Consider the following 12,689-nt stretch of genomic DNA (forward strand, 5'->3'; position numbering starts at 1 on the left):
AGGATGGAGCAAAAGAAAACATAAAATTGTCAATCAATTAATTGATATTGTATACAAGTAAAAAGTCCATCAAAAATGATAATAATAATAATAATAATTCATTTATTTTGTATAGCGCTTTTCCAGAAGCCCAAAGGCGCTTTGACAGAGTGGCAAACATAATGCATAACAATACATGAAAACAACAATTGCAATGCAATGCAATGATGGGTTGGAAGAGTTTATTCGACTATGCAGCCTTGTTTGTGAGCCTGCCAAAGTCTGAAGCCTCGGCCTGTGTCAGGTGTGCTCAAAAAATCTTTATTTATTAGACATCATACGGACGTAAATGAACACTCATTTTACTCTGTATTCATTGCACATCATGTGCAGCAAATTTCACCTCCCTGTGCCTTGTATTTATTGTTATTTTAAAAAACGCTTCTGTACACCGCCCTTGAGGCTCGGTTTGCAAGCCACCATCTACAATTCCAATAAAAGAGACATAATTACTCTTTTATGGAAAATGTTTTGCGAGTTTGTTTTATTCTCAAAAATAGACCGTAGTGAACATTAATTCATGTTAAAAGATTGCCCTTTAAAACCAACCCTTATGAAGGGGGACAGACATCTGTACAAGCAGACAAACTGACATTGTGTTTTATATGGTAGATTAGGCATCAATCCCAATAAGCATCGATGATTTATGCTTGAGTGATGGTTCGATTAACAACATGTTTTGCCCACGAAAGTGTGAGTGGGAAAATGTTCGCCGATGCAATCGTGTACATCTTCACAATATGAGAAAACGTCACTTGTCATGAAAGAAAGAGCGGAACCCCAGTCATGTTAGTGTGGCTTTATCCTGACACCCCTAAAAATGTCATTCTTTAGCACATGGCAAGAAATTAGTTACAAATCAGGTAAAAATGGCTGCTGGATACCAGGGCTGGAATTTGGCCTCGTCTTTCATCAAAATCATCAAAATCCCTGGTGTTGGGCTAGCGGCTAGGGTGCCGGCTTAGGATCCTAGGATCCTGGGTTCGAATCTCGGTCGATCGCCGAATTAATGCCAGGGGGGTTGACTCAGCCTGTCATCCTTCCGAGGTCGGCTAATTGAGTACCAGTTCACTGGTAATTCCCTGTTTGTCGTTGAAGGCGGCAAAAAGGGTTGGCGTCAGGAAGGGCATCCAGCCGTAAAACATTGCTTCAAAAAGGGGACCAAAAAACAACAACTACCACGGTCCCCGAAAAGGCCAACCCCAGCTTTGCGGGGAAAAAATGGCCTCTAAACGGTGGGTTTTTTTTTCATCAAAATCTTATTATGCATTGACTGGAAGCCGGAAGGTAATCAAGTCAACAATGTGGGAAATGGCAGTCATTGTTTTCAGCCAGCTGTGGCTGTGTAAACATTTATTTGAGAGAGAGAGCAATGGCGATCAACAGGCCTTTAAGAGCAGATGCTCTGGTACCCACCACTGGACGTTGCAATAATGATATCGTCAGAGGAGGCCTCTGACAAACCATTTTAAAATCCTTCATTCAATTTGTTGCTTGTGAAATAAAAGATCATGTTGTTGACTCGTAGTTAAGCATTAACCATGTATGGCTATTGAACTGGGCTTGCAGATGAATAAGCCTCACCTGCCTGAAGTTCAAGGCTTAAACAAGCAGGTGTTGGCAAAGGTGCACACTCACTGACTTTATAGCCATCCTTGCCTTCATAGCATTGTAATCCTGTCACTGCAATGACAACAAGCAAACAAAAATGAATGAAAACAAATTAAACGTTATCCCCACAATCTTATTTGTGAATACATTTCTCACATGTGGTGTCATAAAGCATCTGAACATTAAACTAGAGCAATGCGACTGTGTCGCCAATATGCCTCCGCGTAGTCCCTGCCCGTGACAATGGGTATATGCCCTTGTTCACTGTCCTAAAAGTGAACAAGTTTGGTTTAACTCCCTTCAGCTGTTTTGAAGTTTCACATTTTTACCACATGACTGGTTTCACATCAATCGGTGAAGCCATTTTGGAGAAGGGATTTTTTAATATCGGTTTTCAAGCTAATATGGCTGCCAAACCACGTGACTTATGACATCAAAAATGTACACTCTGCATATGTAAGGGGAGGGGATCACGTTTGTGAAGTTTCGTGTTGATCGGATAAGGTTCGTTTTTCTTTCCAAGACGGATGCAAAATTGATCATGTGCATGCAATTTCAGATTTTTAGGATATATATTCGATTAAAACATTTATGGCTGGTTGTTACGGATTCGTCACTTCCGTCTTTGTGGTTTTCATCCACTGGAAGCATTTTTAGTTTCCTATACTATTATTGTTATAGTTTGAGTGAAATGGAGATAACTGTTTTCAAAAGGAAAAATTCGTGTTTTAAAAGAAAAACGAAATGGATCGGGAGAAACCGGAAGGAGAGGAGGAGGAGGCTGAGCGGAACAAGTGAGATCGGGAAGAGAAAAGGCCAATCTGCTTGGAGGTGTCGAGGGGACGCTGGCGAACGTTGGTCACTGCTGCGGTTTTGAGATTTGTACAGTAAAGTTCAATAAAGGTTAAACGGTTGCCCCCCATAGATAGTCACACGAGCAACATGTAGCCTCATTTGTAGTATAGTTACGTCTTAGTATATGTGAGAGTAGGCCCCTTCCAGTGTTAATCCTGCGTTGTTGTAAAGACAGGAGTATAGGCCCTACTTCTACAAACCATTCCACCTCAACAGGCTCGATCCAGTTTGTTAAGCATTGGTTGCTCACTAGTCGAGTTAACACGAGGTGGGCCTCGGCAGGTGGAGGAGGGTTGAGGTCGTCGCAGCAGCGAGGCGAGGACGGTAAGCATGAGTCACCAATCAGGGCTCACAGCGTGTGGCTGCAGCCCTGCGTCACAGGGCGTGGTTGGAACATCGATCGGGCTAAGGGCATGGCAATAAAACCGATTGCGCAAAGCCCCCACGTCAAGTTATGAGAAGGGAGAGGCGCTCGTCCAGTTATGGGAGAGGCGCAAGTCCAGTTATGAGAGAGGCGCTAGTCCAGTTATGGGAGAGGCGCTAGTCCAGTTATGGGAGAGGCGCTCGTCAGTACTCAGTTGAGTTGAGTTGCGCGTGAGTTCAGTCGGGAGCCCCCAGAGTTATGGGAGAGGTGCGCCGGAGTGACTTCTGAGTTCTGAGAAGGGAGACGCGCTTGAAGAGAATCATTCGCGCTGTATGAACTTTGTTACGAGGAATACGTGAGCGCAGCCAGGGCGTTGATAACTTACGCGGTTCGGCCAAAGCAAGTGAACGCGGCTGAATAACCGCCAGCCGCGTAAAGTCCGCCCTCTACCGTTCGCCCCGAGATATTACCCGTTTGTTCGAGCGACACGATACGAGTTCCTGCCTTCGCCTACCTCCATCTTCGCGGGACGTGCCGGGGACCGTGGAGAGAGAGACGGAGCCGATCCTGGACGACCACCACGGTGCTGGTGAACATCATCCTGCCCATCTGCAATCCCCGTGCGAGTGTGAGTGAGATGGGCCCGTTTGTCCTGGGGTATTAAGAATAAGACTGTCTAAGGATTTCCCTGTGTCTCTTCGTCCTGAGCTGTAAATACGTGCATAATAATTAAACATATTTGTTCTTCCTTTTCTTCTGTATTCGATCGTCTCCGTGATTTCTCCATTGACTAAGCGTGGCACGAATAAGATCGCTTGAATCGGGTTCCATTATCTATAACGGCGCGGATCACGTGTACGCAAACCGCTTGGCGTATCACCATCACACGTGATTCGTGCGAGGCTTATTTCCTCGCTTCCAGGGCAGTGCTAGTACTTAGGTGTGAGCTAATTTGGTCCCGAAACCCTATTTGGCGCTGTCCGGAAGGGACGTAATAGGTCTCGGGTCGTGCCAGGTCAGTAAAGACGAGGGGATTAATCCCCCCTTGATAAGGGGAGAAGGCCGGCGGCAGATCCGCAACAATTGGTGTCGGGGAGTGGGATTTGGAACCTGGGACAAAATTTGTTAGACAAAATTTTGGACACCAAATGTAATGTTGGCCGCAACATTTGGTGTCAGGAGTTTGGGATAGGACCCAAAGTGCGCTTAACGCACTCCAAATTACGAGCGACCAAAATTTCGTTTAAAAAAAAAATACAAAATTGTATTCGTGCCATGGCTAGCCAAGGCAGTCAAATGCTGGTGGGGGTAAATGAAGAGGAAGAGTTGATAACCCAGGACCCACAGGAAGAATTGGGGGAAGAAGAGGCAATTGATGAAGGGCTGGCCGCAGGGGTAGGAAATTGCGGCGCCTCGCACATGGCGGCGAGAGCTGAGCCCGCGCTACCAATGGACATGGGCCTATTTATGGCACACATGATGGCCTTTGTGGCAAAAACGGAGGATAGCCTGAAAGAAATGAGGAACGATGCAAGGTGTAGCAAGGGCGAGTTGACTGCAAAATTGGATGCCCAGAGTGACAAATCCACCCAGGAGATGAAAGATGGGTTATTGGGGCTGGAAAACAACATGGGTGGCCAATTGAAAGAATTGGGGGACAAATACATCCGGGGGAAAAAAGAAATGGGGAAGGACATAGGGCGCAAGTTGGGCGAGGAGGTCGCAAAGGGACGCGACGAGGTAACGCAATGTGAGGAACGCGTGGAGAGCGGGGTAGAGCAGAGCGCGGGGAAATTGACCGGGGGGATAGAAATCCCGACTCGGGGTGTGGAAAAGCCGACGGCCGCCGAATTGGAAAAAGAAATTTTATTGGCGCCGGCGGTCGTCGAGGAAAAATAAATTATAATTGAAATTGGGGCCGAAGAGAGGCAGAGTTAGAGATTAAATCGAGGGAAGAAATGGAATGCACGCAAAGTCCTTGTTCGCATTGTGATGCCGTGCTTGCTAACCCCAATGAAGGTTCGCAGGTGCTGCCACGGAAGAAGGTCCTTAATGTGAGCAGGAGTGTGTATGGCGCGAAAGTGTTTGGCGCGAAAAGATTTTTGGCGCGCTTGGGATCGCGACGAAACCTGGGCGCTCGTGGAAGGTCCTTTGTGAGGTGTACGCGAGTGAATGGCGCGCGTGTGCAAAAACAGTGTGCACCGAAGCGTGAGTGTATGACGGAGTGTGAGTGGGAAGAGTGTGTCAAAGAAGAGTGCGATACAGAGTGTGCGATGGCCAAGAGTGAGAGCGAATGCACACCGGAGCGTGTTGTAGGGAGTGTGCAGGAGTGCACACCATAGCGCGTGATTGGGTGTGTACCCGGAGAGTGCACACCCGTGGTTGTTACTGAGGGTGTGACAAGAGAGTGTGTGCGAGGTTGTGCGATGGCCAAGTGTGTAACGGAGTGCGCGAGTAGTATGAGTGCGCCAGGGTGTGTGCGAGGATGTGTGATAATGGAGTGTGCGAGCGGCGTGAGTGTGCCTGTGTGGTGTGCACCTGAGTGTGCAAGAGAAGAGAATGCACGGGAGAGTGCATTAACGAAATGTATGAAATGTATGGAAGGCGCTGGAGCGCCTCGATGTGCGAGAGTGGAACGGGTCGCGTGTGTTGAGAACGCGGCTCGAGCATCGACGCAGACCGGGGGAGCGGTTAGGGCGACGTATAGCCGACGCGAGCCCTCAGTGCGTGGTGTGCTTTGTGTGCAGTGTGGATCAGCGGGGATCGTTGCCGCGGCGGCGTGCACGATTCGTGCCGGGCCCCGCCCTGTATGGTCAGTGCCGTGCCGTGGCGAAAGAGGCAAACGGTACGATTCGAGGGGGGGGGGGGGTAGGAGAGGTCGGAACCGCACCCCCTGGCGGCTGCGGTGCTCTGACCGTGGGCGGTTGGGCCATCGTGCAGGGGGCCGAAAGGCTCCGCGCAGAGATGGCACCTGGAGCCTTGGCCCAAGCATGCCTCTTCCCCTAAATCGAAAATGCCGGACGGACCCAACCAACAGGAGACCAACCACCCACATGCATTGCTCGGCTTTTCGAAGCCGAGCTGTGACGAGAATGTATTTCCGCACGGAGAGGCTCATAGTTCAGAGGACTGGAATAGCAATAGTGTTGGCGGCGAATGGTGCTCGGTGTGTAGGAATGGAAGTTTCGCCCTTCCTCACGAATCTTGGGGCACATGAGCACTAGATTATGGGGTGGCAGTGTAAACTAGCCGAGGGCGGGCTAGGATAATTGTTAGGGATTTAGAAATGACAGTAGGGACAAGGTTTCAGTAGGGACATTGGTACAGGTAGAGGGGACGTAGTTAACTTAGCTGGTTGTTAATGACGAGGGAGTGCTTAGTGTAAGTGAAGACAGGGGAGCACGAGTATTAGGGGGAGAAGTAGTTAGTTAGATGATGCTGTGCGTGTGTGGATGAGCTTGAGCAAATGAGGAATTGAATGAGAATCACTGTGTGTGGATAAGCTTGAGCAAATGAGGAATTGAATGAGAATCACTGTGTGTGCTGAGCTTGAGCAAATGAGGAATTGGTTGGGGATAACCAGAGGTGGTGTATTGAGGACGAATGGAGTTGTGTTGAAGTGAATTGACTTGCATGGTGTGCAAGTGGGGGACAGGTGTGTGAGCACAAGAGGTGTGCAAGAGAACTTGGTGCGTGTGAGAATATTTGGTGTGGAATGCTTAGTGTGAAGTAAAAGGTGTGGAATGCATGGTGCGAAGGAGTGAATGGGGGGAGATGGACCCCTTCACGAATACCCGGGGTTGGTAGTTTAAAGTTAGGTAGAGGGCTCAGGTAAATTGTTTGGATATCGACACCTGCGGTGCAGGTAGTGGCAATGAAGTGCTTGGATGGGTGCATGAGTCTATGAAATGGCTGGGCGTGTGGGCTTTGTTGGTGCGTATGGTTATTGGAGCACTCCGCCACTGGTAGTTTGTCGGCCAGGTGAGGCCGCAGGTAGGCTCTGGGAGCCAGTTAGAGTTATGAGTAGTGTTCAGTGGGGCCCGAGGATCCTAGGGAAGGACCCTGGTATCCCAATGCCAGAGAGGGCATCAGGGGGTGAGAGAGCCAGGAGGGGCCTTCCCCAATTTAGGTAGTCGCAAGGAGCAAGGTAAGCTCGGGTGGCGACTTCAGTCACGGAGGTGCGCAGGTATGTAGACCTGCTAGTGGAGCCACACGACCCAGCCCCGAAATTGTGCAAAGGCACAGATTGAAAAATTTGGGAGTGAGACCCAAATTCATGGGCATCGCAGAGTGGTCAATGGGAATTGGTTTTTAGAACCACATAGTTTTAAAATGCCGATTGGCAGGACATGACCCCGGGGTAGTGTAAGTGAGTTAATGTAACTGGTGTAGTTAGGATGAGGAATTCCCTTCGCACCATCCACATTCATTCACAAGGTAACAAAGCTCCGCACCAGCACCAAGTGCAATGATTTGAGTAAGTAAGACGCATCTCGACGTGATGTGACATTGTGTGTTATTCCATTCCTTCCTTCTTGGGAGGGATTGGACGACGAATTTGGTATAGAGGGGGATATGGGAGACAAGACGTAGTGACGGATTTGTAATTTGTAAATACAGGGAAGGGCAAGGGTAGTGTAAGCTCACATGGGGGGGGGGGGGGGTACGAACGGTTAGGGACGAGCTTGCTCTGCTCGCTCTCCCGCGACCCTCATGTTGCATTGCCTTGATTGATGTGTACCGTTGCGCCATTTCCTCTGCTAACTGTGCTTTGTCTCTCTTCCCCACCCATGGACCCATTTTGGAGGAGTTGTGCAGCAACCTCGAACTGTGCGGCTGCACTTTGCTACATCTGTGCAGCTGCATCATGCTACACCTGTGCGGCTGCACATTGCTACACCCGTGCAGATGAACTGCGCAGTTCTTTGCTGCCGTACTCCTTATTATAATTTTGCTGCATGTGCACAGACACTTTGTTGCACCACATTACACATGGACCACACGTTTTGTGGCTTTACACTTTGCTGAGCAGTCATTTGCTGCAAACTTACCTTGCATCTTCGGACCATGTATTTTGAGTGGCATCAATGTCACGCAGTTGGACCACATAGGGTTGGCCCTGCTGACAAATAAAAACGAACACGGGTTCTTGTACATTTTATTCTTGGTGTGCCAGGAAAGAAGAACTTTAAGTTTTTATTGCACACAGAATATGAAGCAAGAAGAAGATGCGGCCCAGCAGCAAATGGTGAACTGTGAACTCTTTTTATGAATGTGTTTTGTGTATTGGTGCATTGCTGTGCTTTTTCTCCCCTCCAATCTTCTTTCCACAAAAAGAACAGGTCCTGGGTTATAGAAATGTAAATAATTAGGTTCTGTGATTGTAAATAACATGCTACCCACCGGCTTTATGTGTAGTTTGAGAATTAATTCCGCAATTCGGTTAGTTGTGGGTGCGAGCCTGTTAGTTAGTTACACAACGCAGTAGGTGGGACATATTTAGTGTTGTAAAACTGTCGCATACACGGGGTTAGATTAAACGCTAGGGGGAACCACATCTAAGTGTCGCATGTAATTAAAAACTAGTCCCAAGTCTTTCTCAAAACCGGTCGTTCACACTTGTGTGGGTTTGACTCGGGGACGAGTCTGACGAGGGAGGGGGGCAGTGCTGCGGTTTTGAGATTTGTAGAGTAAAGTTCAATAAAGGTTAAAAGTTGCCCCCCATAGATAGTCACACGAGCAACATGTAGCCTCATTTGTAGTATAGTTGTGTCTGAGTATATGTGAGAGTAGGCCCCTTCCAGTGTTAATCCTGCGTTGTTGTAAAGACAGGAGTATAGGCCCTACTTCTACAAACCATTCCACCTCTACAGGCTCGATCCAGTTTGTTAAGCATTGGTTGCTCACTAGTCGAGTTAACACGAGGTGGGCCTCGGCAGGTGGAGGAGGGTTGAGGTCGTCGCAGCAGCGAGGCGAGGATGGTAAGCATGAGTCACCAATCAGGGCTCACAGTGTGTGGCTGCAGCCCTGCGTCACAGGGCGTGGTTGGAACATCGATCGGGCTAAGGGCGTGGCAATAAAACCGATCGCGCAAAGCCCCCACGTCAAGTTATGAGAAGGGAGAGGCGCTCGTCCAGTTATGGGAGAGGCGCTAGTCCAGTTATGAGAGAGGCGCTAGTCCAGTTATGGGAGAGGCGCTCGTCAGTACTCAGTTGAGTTGAGTTGCGCGTGAGTTCAGTCGGGAGCCCCCAGAGTTATGGGAGAGGTGCGCTGGAGTGACTTCTGAGTTCTGAGAAGGTAGACGCACTTGAAGAGAATCATTCGTGCTGTATGAACTTTGTTACGAGGAATACGTGGGCGCAGCCAGGGCGTTGATAACTTACGCGGTTCGGCCAAAGCGAGTGAACGCGGCTGAATAACCGCCAGCCACGCAAAGTCCGCCCTCTACCGTTTGCCCCGAGATTATTACCCGTTTGTTCGAGCGACACGATACGAGTTCCTGCCTTTGCCTACCTCCATCTTCGCCGGACGTGCCGAGGACTGTGGAGAGTGAGACGGAGCCGATCCTGGACGACCACCGCGGCGCTGGTGAACATCATCCTGCCCATCTGCAATCCCCGTGTGAGTGTGAGTGAGACGGGCCCGTTTGTCCTGGGGTATTAAGAATAAGACTGTCTAAGGATTTCCCTGTGTCTCTTCGTCCTGAGCTGTAAATACGTGCATAATAATTAAACATATTTGTTCTTCCTTTTCTTCTGTATTCAATCGTCTCCATGATTTCTCCATTGACTAAGCATGGCATGAATAAGATCGCTTGAATCGGGTTCCATTATCTATAACGGCGCGGATCACGTGTACGCAAACCGCTCGGCGTATCACCATCACACGTGATTCATGCGAGGCTTATTTTCTCGCTTCCAGGGCAGTGCTATTACTTAGGTACGAGCGAATTTGGTCCCGAAACTCTATTTGGCGCTGTCCGGAAGGGACGTAATAGGTCTCGGGTCGAGCCAGGTCAGTATAGACAAGGAGATTAATCCCCCCTTGATAAGGGGAGAAGGCCGGCGGCAGATCCGAAGGAGATCCGAGATCCGAAGAGGAGATCCGGCACCTATCTGCTTGGAGGTGTCGAGCGGACGCTGGCGAACGCTGGTCACAAGCGAATATTGGTTTCTCCGGGAAAGGGATTCCTGTGACAGTGTCGCTGCGGCAGATAAACCTGCGTGACGGGTTTTGCTGTTGATTCCAAAAAGTGAATCATTGTTGGAGAGCAGGTACGCCTCCATTACGGGCCCATCCGCCATTTTGCCTCGCACGAGCCATTTCACCTCGAGCCAGCCGTTAGCCTGGTTCGCGTGTGTGACGTGGATTTCGCCTGGGAATTCACGGTTTTCCGCTTGGGAGCCGCTGCTCGTTCATATCAGCGTCCTTATCTGGTGAACTGAAGGTGTGAATTCCCATTCGCCTTTTGGGTGAACTTTTGCCTGACCGATGTCGGCCCGACACCCACCCAGCGGCTCTTCGGCAGCATTGACTGTCAGCCATCCGGGGTTCTGGTCTCGATACGACCTTTTTCTTGTGATCACCAGAGCGTGGATCGACTTTGGCCTGGTGCCGGGACAGTGACTTTGGGGGTGTTACATTTCGCTCACGTGGAGCACCGTGAGTTATCGAGTAAAGAAACTGGTGGTACCATCATAGGAATTGTATGGTATTTTGTTGTGCAAATGAAGTATATTGTACTTGTGCTGTTATTATTGTGCGATACTAATACAATACTTGGTTCTTGGTAACAACTGATTGGTGTGGTTTCACCATTGGTCATTGGCACACATAATAGCACATCTTTCTGCCGTGACTCCTTTCGGGGCTCGGAGGTACACTGTGACCGGGGTTTGGGGAGGAGCATGTAACACTGGTATACCACTTCACTTATGATGTCATTATTATTATGCTTTTGTTCCCCATTGGGAGTACTTAATGTGCCAAGTGTCACATTAAGGTTTCTGAGAAATAAAAAACAAATTATTTGAGTTTAATCAAAGATGGCTGCCATACAACGTGACCCATGACATCACAATTATCATTTAAAAAACATTATACATGGGTGTCAATCCTACCCTGATAGTTTCATCTCAATCAGGCATGTGGTTCCTGAGAAAAACGAGGTTTAGCCCGTACGGACGGACATACGTCCATCCCAACCTCATCTCCATCTCATCTGCTCCATCATTTGAACACCTGGCTTTTAAACTCTCTGGTCACACACAGTCAGTCATGGCTGTCGTCTACCGCCCTCCCAAACCACACCCATCATTCCTGTCTGACTTCTCCTACTTTCTGACCCAGCTATGTTCCCTCTACCCCTGAATCCTCCTCCTTGGTGATTTCAATATCCACATGGACTCCACTGACTCCACGATAACCACTGACTTCACTGATTTACTCACCTGCTTTAACCTAACTCAACATGTCAACTTTCCTACCCATAACCATGGTCACATTTTGGACCTTGTCTGCTCTACTGGACTAATTTTGCACCATCTCTCTGGCTCTGACCTCACCCTCTCTGACCACTTAGCCATCACTCTGACCATCAACATCCCCACCCCAGCACCAAGGCATTATCACACTATCAACTTCCATAAGCTAAACGCTCTTTCATCTACCTCATTCTCATCCACCCTCTCTGAAAAAATGTCCACTTCTCCCTTCGTTGACCTCCACACCCCTTCTGACCTCACTGACTACTACAACCACACTCTCTCCTCCTGCCTTGACCAACTTGCGCCTATAAAAACCAAAACAGTTTCTTTCACCCATTCTGCTCCCTGGTTTACCCCTGAACTCCGCCTGATGAAACCTCGTGCTCGCCAACTTGAAAGACTCCACAATAAAACAGGTCTCACAGTTCACTCCCAGGCCTACAAGGACCACCTACAACACTATAAAGATGCCCTCTCCCGCGCCCGCTCCGCCTACTACTCTCAAATTATCCACTCTGGCTCCGGAAACCCAAAAGCACTCTTCTCTACAATAAACAAACTCCTCAGCCCCCTGAACACCACCACCCAGTCATTCACAGCAGACAACTGCATCTCCTTCCTTTCATTCTTCCAACGCAAAATTGAAAACATCTACAACAGCTTGACCACCGCCGCACCCGCTCCCCCTCAAACCACCTGCCCCCCCTTATCCTGCCATCCCCTGTCTCAATTCTCCCCAGTCTCTCCTACTGACCTCTCTGAACTCCTCATAGGAATGAAAACTGCCACCTGCTCTCTTGACCCCATCCCCTCCAGCTTTGTCAAGGCCTCCCTTCCTGCTCTCTCTCCACTTATCATTGCAACAATAAACTCCTCCCTGTCTACAGGCATCGTCCCACTGTCCCTCAAAATTGCTGCTGTTACCCCCATTCTGAAAAAACCTGGACTAAACCCTGACACCCTAAATAACTTCAGACCCATCTCCAACCTACCCTTTCTGTCAAAAGTTTTGGAACGCGCTGTAGCCACTCAACTCAAACATCACCTCTCTGCCAATAACCTGTATGAAACATTCCAATCCGGATTCCGCTCCAACCACAGTACTGAAACTGCTCTCCTCAAAATCACCAACGACCTTCTCCTCTCCTCTGACGCTGGCAACCTCAACATTCTCATCCTCCTCGACCTCAGCGCCGCCTTTGACACCATCGATCACACCATCCTCCTCACCCGACTTGAAACCACCTTTAACATTACCGGCACTGCCCTCTCTTGGATTAAATCATACCTCTCTGACAGACGCCAGTTCATCTCCATCAATAACTGCAAATCCC

The 12,689-nt window shown here is 49.0% G+C and overlaps 1 protein-coding gene across 1 annotated transcript in view; it reads right to left on the reverse strand.

Annotated features, from left to right (window-relative positions):
- LOC144894251 (uncharacterized) overlaps positions 1 to 12,689 on the reverse strand; it is a 35,157-nt gene that overhangs the window by 588 nt on the left and 21,880 nt on the right. Inside the window, exon 3 of the mRNA XM_078786522.1 lies at positions 1,624 to 1,722. Coding sequence (XP_078642648.1) covers positions 1,624 to 1,722 — 99 coding nt within the window. The remainder of the gene's footprint in view (positions 1 to 1,623; positions 1,723 to 12,689) is intronic.

Source organism: Myxine glutinosa, chromosome 11, assembly GCF_964187855.1.
Source record: "Myxine glutinosa chromosome 11, kmMyxGlut1.1, whole genome shotgun sequence".
Lineage (NCBI taxonomy): Eukaryota > Metazoa > Chordata > Myxini > Myxiniformes > Myxinidae > Myxine > Myxine glutinosa.